Source organism: Neolamprologus multifasciatus, chromosome 23 (assembly GCF_963576455.1).
Source record: "Neolamprologus multifasciatus chromosome 23, fNeoMul1.2, whole genome shotgun sequence".
NCBI classification, from domain to species: Eukaryota; Metazoa; Chordata; class Actinopteri; order Cichliformes; family Cichlidae; genus Neolamprologus; species Neolamprologus multifasciatus.
The window spans coordinates 29,757,612-29,779,881 of NC_140460.1; the positions used below are offsets into that span (position 1 = coordinate 29,757,612).

At 39.6% G+C, this 22,270-nt stretch overlaps 1 protein-coding gene across 5 annotated transcripts in view; it reads right to left on the reverse strand.

Moving 5' to 3' along the window:
• The window catches only part of LOC146491935 (voltage-gated inwardly rectifying potassium channel KCNH7-like), a 79,041-nt gene that overhangs the window by 44,615 nt on the left and 12,156 nt on the right, over positions 1 to 22,270 (reverse strand). For all 5 annotated transcript variants that reach the window (XM_085150593.1, XM_085150596.1, XM_085150594.1 and 2 more), the window contains exon 3: positions 7,533 to 7,688. In XM_085150593.1, coding sequence (XP_085006719.1) covers positions 7,533 to 7,688 — 156 coding nt within the window. The remainder of the gene's footprint in view (positions 1 to 7,532; positions 7,689 to 22,270) is intronic.

Here is a 22,270-nt window from a genome sequence, read left to right on the forward strand (position 1 = left end):
ACCTCTGGAACCTATCGACCTGTGCCTGACCACCAGGATTGTCTATGTGTGCTTCTAATGTCTGTTTTTTCTAAGAGTGGATGTGGAGGATTCAGCAGAAAACAGACAAGTGACATGAGGAAACAAATAAGATGCAGTGTTTATGGAATAGTTGAATATGAGCTCATTAGCTGGCCACTACTGAGCTCATAGTGATAAAATGGGTGGAGTGACATTGTTTAAGGGAAGTCACAGATTAAATTGTGGAATGAACTGGGATGATTCATGATTTCGGACAAATTATGGCAATAATAGTGATTAATGATTGGAGAAAACCTGCACATGATACTTGTCTTTTATGCTGAATACTTTATCACTCTTATGATCTACAGTTGGTTTCAAATGTGAAGTTTGATTTAACAGATTTGTCTTCCAGGATACAGGCTCCAGGTGGAGCTGGGAGGTGAATAGGCTGAACATGTAACTGGTGATTAATGTTTTTACACAGGGTTACAGGTTGGAGTATGGCTGCTCCAAGTGGGAAACCCTGGAGATTGTTTTAAAGAGAATGTGCAACATTCTTGTACATGTCTCATTGGGGAGTTGACACATGGTGGAAGCCATGTGGGGAGAGGAGTGTTATTTTTAATCTGTAGATGTCGTGAGGTGCCATGACGAGAAGGAGTGGCTGAGAGGATCGTCCACAAGATGGGAGCTGAGGCCAGGAGAGAGGCTTCAGGAGGATCAGAGATCATCTTCAGCACAGCAGAGATCCCACAGAGAACTGTGCTACTGAGCTTCCAGGAGATCAAGAGGAGACTTCCCACAGCAAGATTTTAAATAAAATGAGAGATTCATCGTTGACATTGAGGAAGACAACTAAGGTGTACGACGTGCTCTGCCTTAAATCTTCAGCAGCGTTGGACGTGACAACTCGAGGGATGGAGAGAGCGTGCCAAGCTCTAAAAGTGACAGCGCAGAGGAAGTCCAGCGATGGAATTGTGTTTCTGTGTGAAGCACAAATACTAGGAGACTGGGAAAGAGTTGACACCACATTGCAACCCTAGAGTGTATGTTGTAAGTGATCTCTCTAAAGAGAGATCAAAGGGGGAATTGTGAGATCATTATTCTCCTTATATTTTTAGGTTAAAGAACATGACCATTGTTGTAGTATGTTAGACAAATGTTCCAGTATATTTTTGGGGATTAAAAGAATGTGACCATCTTTGGGTTCTGTTAGACAGGTGGGCGCCACCATTTATCTGCTGTGAATGTTTTACACTGTTTTCTTGTCATGTCAGACTGCTTAAATCATTTTCTGAGAATGTTGTGTGCAAAAGACCTTGTGCTGATAACAAGAAGAAACAGACCACATTCTGTGCCCCCACCCTTGTAGGAGGTAGAAAGACAGGGAGCCGAGGTCATAACTTAGGCGCCACGACAGATAAGAGAGTGTGAATGTTTAGGTTTACGACCAGGTGGGGGCCAGTGGAAAGTATAAAAAGCTGTGTAACACGTCACCATTTTGAGACTTGCTGTGACCCTCTTCAGGCATCTCTCCCCATCCGGATGGTTTATGCTCATTGTGTGAAAATTGTATGGAAATAAAGGATTGTTGATTGAGCATTTATACACCGAGTATTGTCCTTCCTTCAGCCCAAAGATTCAAAGAACTGGGAGAATTTAACAAAAACAATGGTGTGTCTTTTTGTCTCTGTCTTTTTTTCTTGAGCTTTTGCTGACATTACATAAAAAAGAGAGTTGTACAGCAGTTAATGTGTTTGCTAAGTGATTTGAAAGCAGATTTCTTTCACCTTAAGAGTTGTTTTCCTAGATTTCCAGCACAGCCCTACAAACTCACATGCTCTAGAGCAGGGGTCTAGTATTTAGCTGAAGTGTATTTTTTGTATTAGTTCCTTTTAAACTTGTAGTTCTAAATTGGAAGATTGTTGTGATATTGAAATATAAAAATAAAATTATTTGTCGCTCAAAATAAGCGTCACACTGGCGGAAGCATCTTTCTTGTAGTCGTCATTCTTACACAACAACAGTGTGTTTGTTTTGATTTGTAGACCCCGAAAATGGCGCCACGCTCCCACAATGCATTGCAGCATGACGTCAACTCCAAAGCCCTATACCCGCCAATATAAACAATATATACAGTGTTATCTTCATTTTAGATGTCAAAAAGTATTTGCGGCTCCCAGTGTTTTCTTTTGCGTGGAAACCGGGTCCAAATGGCTCTTTGGGTGTTAAAGGTTGCTGACCCCTGCTCTAGAGGAAACATTTGTATTTCTGCTGGGTCCCAACTTTGCTCTCTGCTTATTTATTACAGAGGAAATTAGGGTGTGATTGCAATGTGCCTGAGTTAATAGTCAAGAGCTTTATTTTATTTATTTATTTCAGTCAGGCAGTTGCCATCGGTGTGTGAAAATATACCTGAGAATAATAATCAGTAAAGGTCCCTGGCTGAACCTTTACTGTACTCACAGAACTTTCTTTCTGTGAGTACAAAACTTCACAGAAAGAAAGTTCCCCTTGGGTGGGCTTCCTCTGGGTACTCAGAGTTCCTTCCGCAGTCCAAAGACATATGTTATATTCACTGGTCACTCTAAATTGGCTACAGATATAAAGTACACAAATTACTTAAACTGTGTGGACAAGGGTAGAAAAACGAGTAAAGAGGGAAACACTGAAAGCAAAGAAATCCTGAATAAACTGAAAAGCCATTTCCCCAACAGGAATTTGATGAATCTTTCCTCCTGAGGAAAAAGATAGATCATAAATAATTTCCCCCAGCTGCTCTTCACTTCCTAGGCTCATCACCACATTCCCAATGCACAGAAGCCAGTGTGGTTGGTTACAGAAAACTATAGTGCGACTAAATGCTAAAGACAACACATAGTGCCATCAATCCACTAAATCTGCAATTCCTTGCTCGTTTTTTCCTGAAACCTATTCTGAACCTCCTGTTGTTCTACAGTTATAAACACATCATGTGGTTAGTTTAGATGCTGAGCTGTAGTGGAGAGCTCAAAATAAATAGTGTCTAACGTGAAAATCTGGTGTCTAATGTAGAGATAGTAAGGAGACAAGCAGAAACCATTGTAACCTTTCAGCAGCATCATTTTTCTAACTTGAGATGCCTAGCATAGACAGAATATTTAGAAGAAGAACTGATATAGGCCTGGGCAAAGTAAGATAAGAGGTGAGACAATTTTAGAGCTACTTTATTGTTCTAATACATCACAAGCAGACAATCTCACATTATAGGAATGAAGGTACCAACAGTCTTAAACGACAACAAAACTGTGTGATGCCTTGCTTCGCCTTATAACTTACAAAGTGTTACGCAGGTTCTGTGAAGATGAATATAATAGTTTTGGTTGTCAGGGTTACAACAAATGACTTTTTGTACACTGCAGTGAAGAGCACCAGGCACACCAAATCCACACACTACCTTCTCCAAATCGCCCTACATGTCTTCACCACCTACACTCATGTGAAAATGAAACACCTTTAATCTTGATTTTGGAATTAAATACAGTATCTGTTTGTTATTCTTTAAAGCTTTTATCTATGTGACTTCATCAGCTCTGCATGTGTTTATACAAATCCTCAACAAACAGTGAGGAGCCTGCAGCAAAGCGCATGTCCAGGTTTGACTGCATTGTCGAATTGTTTTGTTTCTTTCATTAGCAGCCGATGCAACCATCAGCTTCTTAGACCTGGTTTTATTTGTAACACAGCACAATAATCGGGGTTTGCCATTTGCCATCATGGTAGTTTGGTTCAAAGTTATTTCTTGTTGTCTGAGAGAATTTAAATAAAAGCTGACTCTACAGTGATCAACCCTAATTGATCCAAACATCACTACAGTCGTCACTACGCTTACTACCTACTGGTTTTTGAAAGCAGTTAGCACAGTAAACAGCAAGCATCTTTTCTTCTACAGTCATTGGTCTTCTCCAGTTCTGACCACTGCAATTTACAGAAGGCCTTACATGTATTTGAATAAAATATTAGTGTTATACCCACAGATAATATTCCTTTGAAATTCTGGGCATTTACAGTCACCCATAAGACAAAAATTACAAATTATTAACCATTCTCTAATTTTGATATCTGCTCTTTTGAACCTACTGACTATAAAATAGGCCTCTGGTTCAAAAGTATAAGAAGCTCCAATGGTGATGTAAAGAACACAAACCTTTAGGCACACACATACTTATTTGACCTGGATAACATTTTAGATTTGTCACACACAACTTAATTTGAACTGCATCTGTCAAATTTGTAGTGATCACATATTTTATTTTCAATGTTCTGGTTTTAATAGTGTCAGATCTCAATATACTGACAACATTTTCAACTATTCTGCTTCTTATCTTCCAAGTGATGCTCAGTCCTGGAGGAATTCCCTACTATTGCAACAATACTTATGAATTCATAAGAAACACAATACACAGCATAGTGAAATGAACCATTTTGCGCACATTTCTGTGTGCATTTTGTGGATCTGTTAGTGGCTCTTCTCAGCTACACCAAAGCAATCCAAGACGGTTGCAGAATGTATGACTCATCACTGGTTGACAGAGGGCAATTGATAAGCAGTGCCTAATGCATTCCTCAGATAGAGTCTAGATAATGCAATGCATGCATCATCTCCTCAGTAACAAGCAGTGTAAGGCTATTAATTAGAATAGTAACACTGTATGTCTCACAGTCTTAAATTACATATTTAGCAGTTTTCTCATGCAAAATTCTGCAAAATTATTCATAATTTGTGAACATGACACAGGTTTCTAGAGTTTCTAGAGTTAAATGAATAAATAAACGAAGCACAAAGAGACCTATCCAGCATCGGGCCTTGACCCTATAAGCAAATCTGAACTATATCTGTGGAGGCACTCACTTAGCTATTCAGACTGGAAACAGAGCTGGGAGAACTGCTATAGTGTTCAGACTGGGCCTTAGAAAAGTGAAACATGAGGGCCTTATCAGTCACATGCACAACAGCCAAACATGACCCCCTGCCCACACACACACACACACACGCACACAAAAGCTTGACTATAGCCTAAGCAAGCACACTGTCATAGTATCATACATAAACATGTATATAAACTGTATGTAAAGAACATGCATTCACACGCCACATGAAGCAAGGCAGTCTGTTCGAGTCCTCGTTCAATTACACTAATCTGAGGTGACCTTTGGTCTTCACAATGCTGCTTTATATGTCACAGACAGAAAATGGGGAAAGTGAAAAACTTTAAAAAAAGACAAGGCATCAAGAACACGTTCAAGAGCACAGCTGGGGAATGACATTATCCACTATTACACCGACAGCTCTGGGAAACTAAGGGACCCACAGCACTGCTCCAGTAGTTCATCAGGCCATCCTGAGCTATAATTGGTCCAGACCTTTGAAATGATAGCAGGCTAACACATCAGTGTCTGCTAAACGCTTGTGTCAACATGCCAAAGGAGCCGCCTAGCTGGGAATTTCAGCAGCTGCCCTCGTGATTACTGCTGCTAGTACAGTTGCAAGATTAAAAAAGAAAGTGAAAATGTAGCAGTCAATATGGGGATAAAAGTACCCCAGAGGTGTTTTTGCAGTAGTCAAGAGTACATGCAAAGATTAGCTTAACATGTCTGGAAAAACAGAAATAAGTGCACCTGAAAAGGGAATGACAAAGAAATACATAAAGAAGAATATAGACTGTACAGAGAAATAAATAGACAATCAGGGAATCAAGTGTAAAAATGCTGAAGTAGCCAAATAAAAGTATAACTAAGATGATTACAGTGTTTTGGTTCTGCGTCTGTGTCTGAGCTTTTTAACTTTCTCGTTATTTAAATATTCTATTTGGTCCCTGATTGGTCTAATGTGTTTGTGCTCATTGTAAACAGTTTGTGTTTTTGTTCATCTTCTTTTTTTCTTTGTAAACTACATCCACAAATACTCAATAAAAATATTTTGAATAATGTGTTCATGCAGTGTTCTTGAGTCTGTTCTCCATGCCCTGCTGTTCATCCTTCCCACTGTTCCCCAGCTCTGTTGTTTCCTAGCCTTAGTGTGTTTTCCGTTTTCTTTGTACTTTTTCATTTTTATTCAAATGTGTCATTAGCTTTCAACAAGTTGCTCACTTTTTGTTTATTTCAGTCTGACTGTCTTTGCATCTGGTATTTGGGTCCTCATACTCCACTCTGCATGACATACAATTTTATGTCCTTCCGCGCTTTGTGTTTACGTCTTTGTGCAGAATCTGTGTACCTGCTCTCATTTACTGTTTTAGCTGTTTGGTGGTTCTTGAAATTTTGTGAGGTTTAACCTGAGATTCTGGCGTTTCGGGCAAAATAAATTAATATTAAAAAATCGATTCAGGATTTTAATGAATCGATATCATGTTATCCAAGCCAGAATCGATTTTAATTGATAAATCGATTATCAAAACCCACCCCTAGTCTTGTAGGAATGGGATCTTTTTTTCTGTCTGCAGAAGCCACTGAGAATGTTTAGCTGCTTATAACATCGTTCAGCATGACAGGTTTGGTCGTGCATCAGTCAAGGTCTGGGGAGCCATAACCATGGTGGCATGCACAGACTTCTACAGGCTAGGCAATGAATTCTGACTACCATTAGGTAAATCCCTGCGCCAGAGCTAGGTTGCACCTCAGATTGCCCAGGAACAGCATTGCCCTGGACCAGATCTGGAAGGAGATCCCTTAGTACACCATGTATTGTCTCACAAGTGGCATGCAATTGACAGGCATGCGTCACGGGGCCTCGGTGTGGTAGATTTATGGTGGACCCAACTGCAGGACAAATAATACAAAACACAAAACAAAAGAATCTAGAAAACTCAGATAACAAAAAACATGGAACAAGAAGTAGAGAGCATGAGGGAAGTATGATGACAACGTGACAAAGAACTGTGGACTTAAATACACACATCAGAAAATGAGGCAAAGTGGAGACACCTGGTGAACACAACTGAACTGAAACTAACTAATGAGACAGCAGGAAGGAAAACTGAACATAACAGAGACAAGATGAGGTACTTTAAAAAAAAAAGAGAGAGAGGAAACAACACATATGAACTTGACAAAAAGTTAAATAGACAGCGATATAACTGGCTTAGGAGAAAAAACTAACATGACGCAACTAAATGACGAGTCTAGACAACAACACATGACTGTTTTTATTTACTCTGATTTTGTGTATAATTGTGACTAGATAAAGACCAGGCCACAAATATGAAATTATTGCAGGCAACAATAAAAAAGCAGCAAGTTATACTAAAGTGAAATATCAATTATAGCAGACAGCAGCATGTGCAACGTTAAGATTATAGTAGGTCTCTAGTATATTTATGTATTTCTAATATATGTCCACCTTTATACGTGTATTATTTTTAACACTATATTTACTTAATGGTACAAACACAACCAGATTTGGGGAATGAATAAAAGCTCCGACCAAATGTCACAGACGGTCGTCTAGCACCGGCCCACTCCTGCCTGGGGCCTTGCATGTTTTTACTCACATTGGTCAGCTTTAGAAGGTGAGGTATGGTTTAGTCTCTCCAGCGAGTCACTGCTGCCTTCATCCAGGATGTAATCAAAGTTCAGGATGAACATCATGACCACACCCTCCTCGTTCTTCACAGGGATGATATGGGTGGCACAGAGGAAGTTTGAACCTAAGCAAAAGGAAATCACAGTTAGAAAGAGTTTTCTATTTGATTGACTTAGCATGTGAGCCAGTGGCAGATACAGAATCTCAAAATTATGAGGCCCAATCAATCTTTGTAATTTTTCAGTCTGAAGCAAAATGGAAAACCTGATTTAAACCCCGACATAGCAGGTTTCTAGACATTTTGACCCTGGAGTTTTCCATTAACACCCTTTGACATTCAGGCATCTTATTCCAGATAAAGCTGCTCACACAGGCAGGTCTGGCAGAAAAATGAGGGTGAAAAGGTCAACAAGGCCTTTGAGAGGAAACCCACTGGAGCTCAATGATTTTATACATACAGACATGCGGCAAGTGTCCTTCACAGTTCAGTACAGTTGAAACATTGCAAATAGCTTACCTCAAACCTAACATTAGCAGATTATTTAAATAATGTATCCCCTTGAATAATGAATAATTTCTTCTTCATGTAACAACCATAAATATTTTCACAGCAGTTCTCCTGGATGTGAGGCCCAATTACTAGAGTTGGCAATGGCTTCACAGTGGGAGGTAATTTAATACAACCCTGCTAGCTGCTAATGCCTCACATCTAAATGTTCCTAATTGATCAAATAGGAAAGAGGTGAACAAAAATAAAGCAGATATAGGAGACAAAATTGTAGACCATTCCTACCAGCTGACTTGTCCTAGCTTCAGAAAAAAACCCCAAATAAACAGAAAATATGATTGTTACATTTTTATATTTAGGTTTGATTCTGTCTTTAATCCTACTTCTAGGCTTAAATAGTAATTGAAGTGTTGCCAACAGTAAAGCTGTAGTACAGGAGCAATGAACAAAAATGAGATGCATGTTTATGTTTTAACTAATAAACATAGACATTGTTGGAAGATGCTCTCTCACACACTAGACTTGAAATCCTGGTATCACTATTAGGCTATTTATAGCTCACCCAGCAGGCACCCAGCCCAGAGCGTTTCTTTTCTGGGGGAGCATAGATGCACTGCTGCTCAAACACCCTAAACTGCGATTCTTACTCTGCCTGCAAAAGAATTGTGGATTACCACTCACTTTCTTATATCAGGTTCTCAAATGCTACTGTGCAGCTTTGTAAACCAAAGTAGTTCACAAGGCCTGGCTTTGATTTATGCTTTAGGAAGTCCAGATTCTGCAGGGCTAAGCAATGTCCAGGGCCTAACAGTATATCAGTGTCACCATGGGTGGGTTGAACTATTCATTTAAATCTGGGGCGGGGGGGGGACCGTGCTTCCTGTGACTACAGTGTCAACACTGTAGCACTGTAGCTTACAGATAATACAGAACATAAAGTCACAGCAGATGGTTGCCTCTTCTTCACCCTAGATCTGCCTACTCACTCACAGGGAATGACCATATTGCTAGTGTTCTGTATTCGTATAGCACTTTACTTAGTTCCTAAGGACCCCAAAGCGCTTTACACTACATTCAGTCATCCACCCATTCACACACTGGTGATGGTAAGCTACATTGTAGCCACAGCTGCCCTGGGGCGCACTGGCAGAGGCGAGGCTGTCGGACACTGGCGCCACCGGGCCCTCTGACCACCACCAGTAGGCAACGGGTGAAGTGTCTTGCCCAAGGACACAACAACCGAGACTGTCAGAGCCGGGGCTCGAACCGGCAACCTTCCGATTACAAGACAAACTGCCAACTCTTGAGCCACGATTGCCCCAGAAGAGTTACCAATATGGCTACCAAGTGGTAAGTCATGCTTCTAGAAGGACTTTGACGTTAGCTAGAGGGATTAAATCCTGACCTACACAAATATACACACATTATTAGTGGAATATTTTGGATAGGAAAAGAGTGCATCCAGATATTATTGTGTACTTGCCTCATACTGACAGATTCAGTTATTTACCCCAACTTACAAATATGAACTTCAATCAATGACTTTGATTTTAGCTTTCATCTCAGCTCAGATATGTTTGTCATTATAAAAATACAAATGCATCTGTTGTTTTTATCTCTTTAAGCACAAGGAGTAGCACTGACAGTGATAAGCATCCTATAATTTGACTCACTTTGTTTGCAAATTAAAATCTTCTCCGTCTGTCTCCATGGAAACAACTGAGCGCTCCAAAGAAAGTTAAACTCGGTGCACCATTCTGTCATCAGTACAAAGTGACTTCAAGATGTTTTTCAAATGATTATCTTTATTCATCTTTCCGTTTCCACTGAAAACACAAACACCACCCAGCCACCTATCATTACATTTTTTCAGTTGTAGTGTTAAGAAGTGTCTGAAGTTGTACAAATGCACATTTGCATAGACTAACCAAACATGCAAAACAAATCACATGCATGCACACAGATGCCCTCACATGTGCACAACCATACAGTGCTGTGCAGAAGTCTCAAAGCATTCTATCCATCAACGAACAAAATCCAATAAAACTTGCTAAATATTATGTGATGTAGGTATAACCATCACTCAAGACCATGACAAAAACATCTTATTCATTTCAAAGTCAGTCTATGGCATAGCAACAAAATCCCAGCACGTGGTAAGTCAAAGAATTATCTTCAAACACAAGGCGAACAAAGAGCCCCACACTAAACACACCATGCAGAGATTATATCAAGAGACAAAAGACAGTGAGCCAGTCTAAAATCCAGAGACCTGTGGCACATTTTCCAAGATTGAAAAACTGCACGTGTACCCAGGAGAACTGGAGATGCTCACATCAAATATAGATAGTTATGATTTCATTTTTATGTGATTAGTTGACTATACTATATTATTTTTTAACATACAGTACTTTCCAGTACTTGTAGTAAATTCGTTCACAGTACAGTACAGAGCAGTCTATAAAAGTAGTGCTTGCAGGGACAAAACCCCAGCCTTGAAATGCAATCTATGTGTGTACGTGTATGAGGGACTCTAAAAATAAGCTGCTTGGAATCCATAGGCATTTATAATTCATAAGTGTCAAGTATTATATTCTAGAAAACATAATGGTGACAATGACTTTTTTAGGCAACATAAGAATGAGAATGGGTTTAAAGCTGTGTGTATGAAGAAGAATAGAAGAAAAAGAAAGTGATGGGAATTTTATAAAAACGTAAAGTTTGTTAAAAAAATCTATATTTTGTTTATTGTAATAATTTTTCATGTGATCTCATGTCATATACTTAGCAATGGCTCAATTCAAATACAGTTGAATATGAAAAAGACAATGGGGTAGAGAAGTGCTTATAGTTTCTAAAACATACGGGGGCACAAGGACACTGTGATCTTTTTGTCATTACTTCAGTTGAGGCATGTGTTACTCGGAGCGGGGTGTCCAGTTTTAATATGGGTTTAGTATTAGTTTTAAACCTGCATAAAAATAATAATTCTACATGGACTTCTTTTCCCTCTATCTCTCTGGTCATTACTCCCTTACTCCTTCATGTCTCTTAAATCCAGACTCCTTTTTTTTCTGTTGGTTTATTCCCCTTAGTCTTTATTTGCCTGCTCTCGTTCTCTGCCCCTGTCTCTGCATGTCTTTCTTCCTGAGAAGAAAGAGAGCTGCCCAGGTTCTCTGCAGGAAGGCCACCTGACGCGTTATAAATGGACAGATCAGAAAGATTCCCGACACTGCTGCTGATGCAAATTTCTGCCCATCTGCCTGTGTATCCTGCCTCAGAGGAGTGTGACAGGCAAGATACACATACATGCATGCACACACTCACACAAACAGAAATAACATTTACATTTCTTGCGCGCACACTGGCAGTGAGACAGCCAACCACACAAGCATGCGCACAAAAACGCTAATGAGGTCCACAGATCTCGGCTCAGCACACTCTGAAACAGCCACAGACAGACACTGGCTCACACACATAAACACACACAGTCACTCACACACAGCCTGCCGGCAGCATTAATTAGCAGAATGTTCTCTGTCCAACTAAATCTAATACGCAGGCAATGGAGCTCCTTTACATGGTGCAGTGTAATGAGAGAGCACACCTTTGAAAGGCACTAAAACAACTTTAGTCAGAGAGTCTCTGACCTGAATATTTATAAGGACAAGCAAAGCAAACATAGTTAAATATCTCCATTTAATAGATCGGGTGCCATCTCTACTGCTTTAACAACAGATTTAGAATTGAAAAAAAATACCCTTCAAACTTAAAGAAAGTGTGTGACTCAGCATCAGCCCTCCCATGACACAAATTTACAGTCATGGATGGATGAAGTGAAACAGAAACACAATCTGTTCTTTTCTAGTCTCTAATCCTCAGAGAATGGTGGATGGAGGAAAGTGCTGACACACAGTTCATGTAAGTGGCAAAGAATCTCAAACTTTGGCAAGGTGAAAGTGATCTAATGCGCACAAAACTGCCTATCCTCCCCATAAACAAGATTCTTCAGCCAAACCCGGAGGGAATTCTATATATATAAGCAGCCTGATAAGGCTACTGCTTTGCTAGTGTTGAAACTGCTTGGTGTGTCAAGGTCAAGCCTTAAGCTTGAGAGGAAACGTGGGTCTTATTCATTGAAACATTTTCCACTCAACTTCATTTCCTCGCTGACAGGGTGCAGTTAGGAAGCTACCTGGATTAACAGAGCTACCTAGTAATCTTTTGCTAGACAGATGGCTCGGCAGGATGGCAGCACAGTGTGTTACCAAGTGTATATGCAGAATACGCCAAATCACAGCATGCTCTTTAATGTTTTCAGACCAAAGCCACATTGTATAGCATTATCATTTTTGAACATAACTACTCTGGTACAGTGGGGAGTCAGTGTCCATTCTGATAAAAACACAAGATTAAAAAAAAAAAGGTAGTTCCAGTCATGCAAAGTCACCTCCATGCCAGTTTTTGTACTTGATGTCTCTCCAGTAATCTAGATGACTGGTCCAAGCAAAGACATTACTATGAAATTAACACAACTATGCATGAGATAAAACCGGCATTCATCTCAAACACAGTGGATAAAAGTTGATATTCTGCATAACAGACACGTTATAGACACCTTTTAGTACACAAGACTTCCCGGGAACCTTAATTTGACCTCAAGGTTTGGACTAACAACAGGAACACTAATGGAACTAAGGACAAAGTTCAGATGAGGGTAGTGTCTTATATTGCACTGATACACCAATGACCAACAATTCCAACAATGTCCTTTCATTACAGAGCTATCCAATACATGTCTCTGTTCAACACAGTTCTCTCAGTCTGTGCCTCACTGCCGTGATTCTCTTTCTCAACTTATATTAATTACACCATCAAAGGTTGTGCCAGTTCAAGCTCATTTTAAGCTTGAAGGATCACTGCTCTGCTCTGCTGAAGGGCATTACCTCCAGCCGAGCAGAGCTTTGAAATATCCTTCAAGAAGCTTGGAGCTCTTTTCCTGAAGCCTACTTAAAGAAATTACAAGAAAGCTTACGTAAGATATTTCAGGGTCTATTGAAGAATAAAGGTGGGTGTCACAAATTATTGACTTTCATAATCTTATTAGAATTGTGCAAATTCTTTTTTTCTTATATATTGTATTTCGATGCACGTTTCAATTAATAGTTTCCCATTTTCATAGCAAATCATTAAGAAATTAGGGATATCTCAAGACTTTTTCATAGTATTTTATAGTGTAGAATTTTTTGTTTTATAGTGTAAAAGACCTGGTACTTTAATTATATTTAGTGCTGTACAGGACATGAGATGTCATTGTATTAATTTCACCAATTAAAGAAATTTACTGATTTCTTCAATTTTGGTTTCAAAAAGGAAGAGAGTTGGCAGCTCATTGGTAAATGACTTGTCAGCCAAGCAGGCACTGGAGTTATCTTAATCCTTAATGTTTTCTTGGCTGTTTATCTTAGCCTGCCGAGGAAATAACCTGAGTAACCTGTAGGAGTGTTAACCCACTACTGAAATGGTAACTGTTCAGTTAAACCCTGGTTGAAAAGTTATAGTTCCAAAAAACCAAGATGGCAATGGCCAAAACACAAAACCCAAGGCTCAACAGAGGTCAACAGAATCTGCAAACTGGAAATGAAAACCATTTGGCTTCAAAGTGAAAGTGTCTTTTGAAACATGCTGGCTGCAGGCACAAGTTTTACTTTAAAGAATTGAACTTTTTCAAATTCTTCTTCTACTCAGCTAATAATTAGTGAGTATTTGCAGACCAACATAAAAAACCATAGGCAGCTATGGCAACTGGCTAGTAGCCAATGTAGTCAAACAACATCTTATTTTCCACAAGCAAAGTTTCAAGATAAAGTAGTCCTCTTAGGCTACGTCCACACTAACCCGGATAGATTTGAAAACTGTGTTTTCGTCTGAAAATACTCTGCATCCACACTAGCGTTTTCAGTCGTTTTCACAGAGTTGTGCGTCCACATTGAAACGGCCGAAAATGCTTACGTTCCAGTCCTGCGCATGCGCAAAAGCGAGTGAGAATTAAATAATTTGAAGAGAAGCTATCTGGAGCATGTACAAACTGATATTAATCTTTTTTAGGGCTGTCAAAATTGAGAGCAATCAAAACAACTGCTGTATAATGCACTCTGCTATCTTTAATACACATGACTGCATCACATGACTTAAATGCGTCATCGTTTTAGAAAGTCTGCGTTTTCGAGTGTCCATAAAAGCATAAAAGCCGGTACTTGTTTTCATCTTATTTTAGACGAAAGGAATTAAATAGCTGTACTATTAGGTTGCTGTGGGAAATGTCACAGTTTTGCAATTCCTACTACATAGTTACACCACTTAAGTCCTTGAGTTCGTCATTTGTTTGTAAAATGAAAGTAACTGATAACTACATTGGTAGTTATCCGGTTCTGATGGAAATTTCTTCCTGTTAAAAGGGAGTTTTTCCTTCACACTGTCGCCAAAGTGCTAACCCATAGGGGGTCATATCATTGTTGGGTTTTTCTCTGTATGTATTATTGTAGGGTCTGCTTTGCAATATAAAGCGCTGTGAGGCGACTGTTGTTGTGATTTGGCGCTGTATTGTTTTTATCATATTGTAAGGTGGACCCTACAATAATAGGGTTAGGTTTTCCTGTTGCATAAAGCAATTTCGGCTATCTCTAGTTGTCATTTAGATGGCCTCATATGATTCTAGAATACTTTGGTATACAGAGCATTTGATTGAAAATTCAGTGACTGCATGGAATCCAGATCCTATGGCTCCATACAAGCCCAAATCATCAATGGTCAGAAAACCAAACACATCTTCACCACTGCGCTTGGCACTGGTGGAGGTGTGTTTGGTTTTCTCCAAAAATGGCATTGCGTGTGATGGCCAAACATGGTTTCATACATGCAAAGGACATTGTTCCAGAAGTCTTGTTATTTGTTCAGATACAACTTTGCACGCCTGCTGCCATGTTCAATTTAGAGTCAAGAGGCCTTTTCCTTTCTCCCCTTCTAAACAACCCATACTTGTTCAGTCATTTTCTAATTGTCTTCTTCTTCTTCTACTATAGGGGTTACCACAGTGGATCTTTTACCTTGATCTCACCCTATACCTAGCATCCTCTATCACACCAGTGGTACAGTACAGTGGTACAGTGATTTTCCTCTTTCCTCCTGCCTGTCAGCTCCATATTCAACATCCTTTTTCAGATGTAGTCACCGTCCTTCCTCTGCATATGCCCATACATTGTCTCTTTAACTTTGTCAGATTTTTCCGTCTTTTTCTAATTGCCCTGTCATAAAATGTAATATTCACATATAACTGAAGCCTGTAGAAACTGAGATGTGGCTCTAGGGTTGTTTGCAACTCCTTGAGCATTGCTCATTCTGAACAAGGGTGATGCGCAAAGCTGTAGTAAAAAGTGTTGATGGAGATGTACAGAGAAGGTCAAAAAGAGGTGCTCTGTCTTTGTGGCTCTAGAGAAAATTAATAATAGGGTGCAAAGAGATGAGCTGTGGCTGTGCTTGAGAAAGTCAGGAGTGGCAAAGAAGTATGTGAGGCTGGTACAGGACATGCATCAAGACACTGAGATATGGTGGGATGGGATTACATCAGAGAGCTGCCCTTCTTGTTCGCAATGATGATGGATAGGTTGACAGATACAATCAGACAGGATTCTCAGTGGATTATGATATTTACCAATGACATTGTGATCTATAGTGAAAGTAGGGCGCAGACGAGAGCCTGGATAGGTGGAGGTTTGCTCTGGAGAGAAAAGGAATGAAAACCAGTGGAAGCACGACAGAATATGTGTATGTGAATAAGATATGGGACAGGTGGAAAGGTAAACATAGAAAGAGCAGAGATAGTGAAGGCAGATGAGTTTAAATACCTGGGGTCAACCATACAAACCAATGGAGAGTGCAGAGGTGAAGGAGAAAGTGCAGGCAGGGTAAAGCAGGCTGATATGAGTGTCAGTGGTGATTTGTGAGAAAAGGATAGCAGCAAGAGTAAAAGAGAAGATTTACAAGATGATAGTGAGACCTAATATGACATATGGATTGGCGACAGTAGCACTAACAAAAGACAGGAGGCTCGGTTGGAGGTGACAGAGCTGAAGATTATGATTGACACTGGGAATGACCAAAATTGACAAGATCAATTTATTCAAATGAATAAAAGAAGGATATGAAGAGGGTTGGTGTGATAAACAATTTGCATAGCTGAACAAAATCTTTTCATGACTTCATGAACTTCTTCACAAATAAATTTTTTATCATTAGAGAAAAAATTACCAATAATCATCCCACAGATGTAATATTATCTACAGCTACTCTTAGTTTCATTGATGTTAAGTTAGACTCTTTTTCTCCAATTGATCTTTCTGAGTTAACTTCAATAATTACTTCCTCCAAACCATCAACGTGTCTTTTAGACCCCATTCCTACAAAACTGCTCAAAGAAGTCCTGCCATTGATTAATTCTTCGATCTTATATATGATCAACCTATCTCTAATAATCGGCTATGTACCACAGGCCTTCAAGCTGGCTGCAGTTAAACCTTTACTCAAAAAGTCATCTCTAGACCCAGCAGTCTTAGCTAATTATAGGCCAATCTCCAACCTTCCTTTCATATCAAAAATCCTTGAAAGAGTAGTTGTCAAACAGCTAACAGATCATCTGCAGAGGAATGGTTTATTTGAAGAGTTTCAGTCAGGTTTCAGAGTTCATCACAGCACAGAAACAGCTTTAGTGAAGGTTACAAATGATCTTCTTATGGCCTCTGACAGTGGACTCATCTCTGTGCTTGTCCTTCTTGACCTTAGTGCAGCATTCGATACTGTTGACCATAATATTCTATTAGAGCGATTAGAACATGCTGTAGGTATTACAGGTATTGCACTGCAGTGGTTTGTATCATATCTATCTAATAGACTCCAATTTGTGCATGTAAATGGAGAGTCCTCTTCACACACTGAGGTTAATTATGGAGTTCCACAGGGTTCAGTGCTAGGACCAATTCTGTTTACATTATACATGCTTCCCCTAGGCAGCATCATTAGAAGACATAGCATACATTTTCACTGCTATGCAGATGACACCCAGCTCTATCTGTCCATGAAGCCAGATAACACACACCAATTAGTTAAACTGCAGGAATGTCTTAAAGACATAAAGACTTGGATGGCCACTAACTTTCTGCTTCTTAACTCAGATAAAACTGAGGTCATTGTACTCGGCGCTGAAAATCTTAGAAATATGGTATCTAACCAGATTCTTACTCTGGATGGCATTACCTTGGCCTCCAGTAACACTGTGAGGAACCTTGGAGTCATTTTTGACCAGGATATGTCCTTCAACGCACATATTAAACAAATATGTAAGACTGCGTTCTTCCATTTGCGCAACATCTCTAAAATTAGAAATATCCTGTCTCAGAGTGACGCTGAAAAACTAGTTCATGCATTTATTACTTCCAGGCTGGACTACTGCAATTCATTATTATCAGGATGTCCAAAAAACTCACTGAAAAGCCTTCAGTTAATCCAAAATGCTGCAGCAAGAGTACTGACGGGGACTAGAAAGAGAGAGCATATTTCTCCTGTTTTGGCTTCCCTTCATTGGCTTCCTGTTAAATCCAGAATTGAATTCAAAATCCTGCTCCTCACATACAAGGTCTTAAATAATCAGGCCCCATCTTATCTTAATGACCTTGTAGCACCATATCACCCTATTAGAGCACTTCGCTCTCGCTCTGCAGGCCTACTTGTTGTTCCTAGAGTATTTAAAAGTAGAATGGGAGGGAGAGCCTTCAGTTTTCAGGCCCCTCTTCTGTGGAACCAGCTTCCAGTTTGGATTCGGAAGACAGACACTATCTCTACTTTTAAGATTAGGCTTCAAACTTTCCTTTTTGCTAAAGCATATAGTTAGGGCTGGACCAGGTGACGCTGAATCCTCCCTTAGTTATGCTGCAATAGATGTAGGCTGCCGGGGGATTCCCATGATGCATTGAGTTTTTCCTTTCCAGTCACCTTTCTCACTCACTATGTATTAACAGACCTCTCTGTATTGAATCGTATCTGTTATTAATCTCTGTCTCTCTTCCACAGCATGTCTTTATCCTGTCTTCCTTCTCTCACCCCAACCGGTCGCAGCAGATGGCCGCCCCTCCCTGAGCCTGGTTCTGCCGGAGGTTTCTTCCTGTTAAAAGGGAGTTTTTCCTTCCCACTGTCGCCAAAGTGCTGCTCATAGGGGTCATATGATTGTTGGGCTTTTCTCTGTATCTATGAAGCGCCTTGAGGCGACATTTGTTGTGATTTGGCGCTATATAAATAAAATTGAATTGAATTGAATTGAATTGAACAAAATCCTGGTATCTTTATTATTAAAAAAACAACAACAATCCTTCGTAAAAAACCAAATTAGTTAGGTAATAGAAATTGCTGAATGTGACTGTGTACCTGACAGTTGCACAGCAGGAGGAGTTCCAGTTTCAGGATGCTGGAAATTTCATTCCATTTCCACTATCAATAATTAAAAGAATGCAGCTGAACGTACACTCATTCACAGTGGAAAGGTAACTAAAGTTCAACACACGCATACATTAATCTCTGCAGTTTGATCAAGTTCTTCTTCTTGCTGTCTCTCTCATACACGGATACACACACACAGTTGTTTAACATCTGTTAACTGGTTATATCTGACAGTTATATGGGAATCTTGACAGCCCTCACTCGGAGAAATCTCTGCCAGCACCATTTAAGTGAAAATCATTTTAAATGGAAAACTCTACTTTTTGCCTTGGTTTGATAGACACGGTGTGTATGTGTGGGTGTATGCAGTTATGTTTGTATGTGAGCACAAATGAGTGATACTAATGTGAGCTGAGCCTCGAGCAGCTCTGGTGTTACACTACCTCAGGGGTTACAGTGACACCTCCCTCCTTGTTTCCACGCTCTATGTCTCTGTAAAACGCTCAACTGTGAGCTTCTTCAGTTCGCCACAACTAATTGTCATCAAATCAAGTTATCCAGGTCACTCTTTAACCCTGTCTCAGCAAGTTAGTATGTGTTGGAGTCGATCACTGTTGCAGCAGTAGTGTCTTTTATTCAGAAAGTGAGAAAAGCAACATGGGTGTAGGAATGACGGCGACCTGTGTAAACTGCAAAGTGCACAAATTCTCATTTACAGTAACAGACAAGCCACTCAATCTGATGACTCTACTCAAAAACAGAAGATGGGTGAAAAGATGCTGTGATTCCATTAAAGTATTAAAGCTAAATGATTATAAATGAGAAAGATTAAAAAAACAAGCTTATGCTTCTGGAAATGTAACCAGCGCTTCCCACCCCTCTCCCGTTTTCCTTTTTCCACTGAGAACATTTAGATGTACTCGGAACTGTGTACGTGTATGTCTGCTATCTATTCCAGAATTGAATGTCATCAATAGCAGCACAGGGCCTGGTGGTTTGAGAAACTGTCTCGTAGCACAGAGGTCACTTGTCAAATCAAGAGAAGTGCCTCAACATCTATATGAATAACAGGTACACAGTACACATGTACACATTATTTATAACTGCAGAAATATCCTCTGTTATTATTCATAGAAGAAAATTATTTCCATTTATCCCCTGCCAGCGGTAAGCCAATGACAGTCTTGGAACATAATTAAAATCTAATGTAATGGCATATCATAAATATATTCCTGGAAATTAGCAATGGAGTCATAACATCTCCTCTTGAACAGAGATGTGGGTGTTAAACATTGTGATCACAATGACAGAGTACAGCCTTGTTAGCATGAGGCACAATGACTTTCAACAGGACCTGATAATGGTAGGAAGACAGTGAGTTATACTAAAAGTAAAATTTGAATCAGAGGGTCAATGCATTCTGTGTCAGCATTTATATAAGAGACACTCCATTATGAGTTTAAATCACACAGTATAAAAGCCAAACTGCAGACTGAAGCAGATAAACTTTATTCCAAATCTGAGTCATGATGCAGAACTGGATCTGCAAAAGGCAACTTAATTGCCTTTTGTGTGCCTGATTGTGGTGCAGATTCATTCAAGGTCTTATTTTATGAGCCCCTCCTCAAAATGTAAACCAGCAGTGTTTACCATGCATACATAACTATTACAATATAGTGGTGCAAGGAGTCAGCTGACTCCTGCTTTGCCATTTTCAGTAAACAAGTTTGCCTTTCTGTTCCTCTTTAAGTGTCAGGGAAACAGAGTTACTAAACAGTAAACAACAAAAAATTAGGAGCTCAGTGCCAAAGTTACAGTAGTTAGTTTTTATGTCTTTACTTTATCTTTCCAAACTCAGTGCTACTGCACCATCTTGGACAGACAGATGGTTTTTGTAGCTGATATGACAAGCGCTTCAGATGCTACCAAAAAAGGGACAACATCAAGCATGACAAAATTAAAGCATCCGCCTGTGCTGCTATGTTTCTGTCACTGCTGATCAGAGATGGAGCTGAAAATTACCCACAACTGCAGAGTCATTCAGGGTTTATTACAAAAACTAGTTGCTGTATTTTAGCATCAGTCGGATCTTTTATCTGATATTTCCTTGGTATTGTTTCTATCCTTGGATCGGGAAAACTTGGCTTACTGCTATTGACAGATTTGATACTAAAATTCCATTATGATGTGTGAGGGTTTAAAAAAGGACCCAAATTCAGAATCCGGAGGACAAAGACAGGATGACAGCTAAATACAAAAGACACTTACAAAAGTAACTTATCTTCCACAGCATGTCTTTGTCCTCCCCTCACAAAAACTGGTCACGACAGATGGACGTCCCTCTCCCTGCCTGGTTCTGCTGGAGATTTCTTCCTGTTAAAAGGGAGTTTTTCCTTCCCATTGTCGCCAAAGCACTTCATCAAACGGGTTTTTCACTGTTTTCTTTGTATTATTGTAGGGCCTTTACTTTACAACATACAGCATCTTGAGGCCACTGCTACTGTGATTTGGCACTATATATAAAAAGAATTACTGAATGCACAAACAACTGATGAGTGACTTTTAAATTTGTGGATATCCTGTGTTTATGTGGTGTATGGGTTACTGTTTACAGTATTATTACAGCACGAGAGTTTGACTGAATGTGTACTGTGTACGTGAACCTATGAAGAATACCTTGAAGAGCCAGTTAATGATTGTACAGTTAGGGCAGGGCGATATGGCCTAAAATTCATAACGCAATATAATTTCAAGCATGTGCGGTAACGATATATATCGCGATATATTCTTTTGTTCTGTATAAGGTATTTTCCACACTATAAGGCACACTTAAAATCCTTTAATTTTCTCAAAAATAGAGAGTGTGCCTTATGTATGAATTCTGGTTGTGCTTACTGACCTCGAACCCGATTTGGGCGTGCAGAAATCTGTTAAAAAATGTTTTAGTACAACTTTGGTAAGCTGCACTGCTTGATGGATTGTCAGAGCATTACGGCTGCCGTAGTGAGGAGCTTCGCGGAGTAATCTGGGTCCAAAACTCCGTCCCTTCAGGTCCCAAAGTCAAACCAACACTGAGAGTAAAAAATGGTCTAAATTATTTAATCTTTAATAAAATCATCAGCGTTGCTGCTTTACCAGGTGTAACAATTAAGTTTAACATCCAGGCATCCATGAAAACAGAAGTTATTAAATTTAATGGAGTTAGAAGTTAGCAGGAAGTTAGCTCGCTAGTTTCCACGTGACATACTATGTTCTGACTGAGAGATTTTTGAAACTAATTAAAACGTACAGCTCTGCTACCACTTCCGACATAAATGAAGAGAGAAAACTAAACAGCAGTGACGTTTGCAGGGTTACTGAAGTTGGACTACCTAATGTTGTGCTACGTGATTGCTAGAGACACAGCTATGTTAGCATAACATTAGCACAGTGAAGCTGGAGGATGAATGCCAACTTTTTTCCACTCGATAAATGTCATTAATGAATCAATGTTACGGAAGTGGAGGAAGCGCAGTTTTTGGCTTTCCCCATATTTCAAAAGTGCTTCATCTCTTTGCTATGACTGTTGGCATATTTTGCAGATGATAATGGTTGTAGCCGCTGCGATGCTTTCGACCAAAACAGGAGCAGCTTGATGACATCGTCAACATGCGCTATCGCGATAGAGCGGTATAGTCAAAATCTCTATCGTTGGCCAAATTTATATCGTTTCT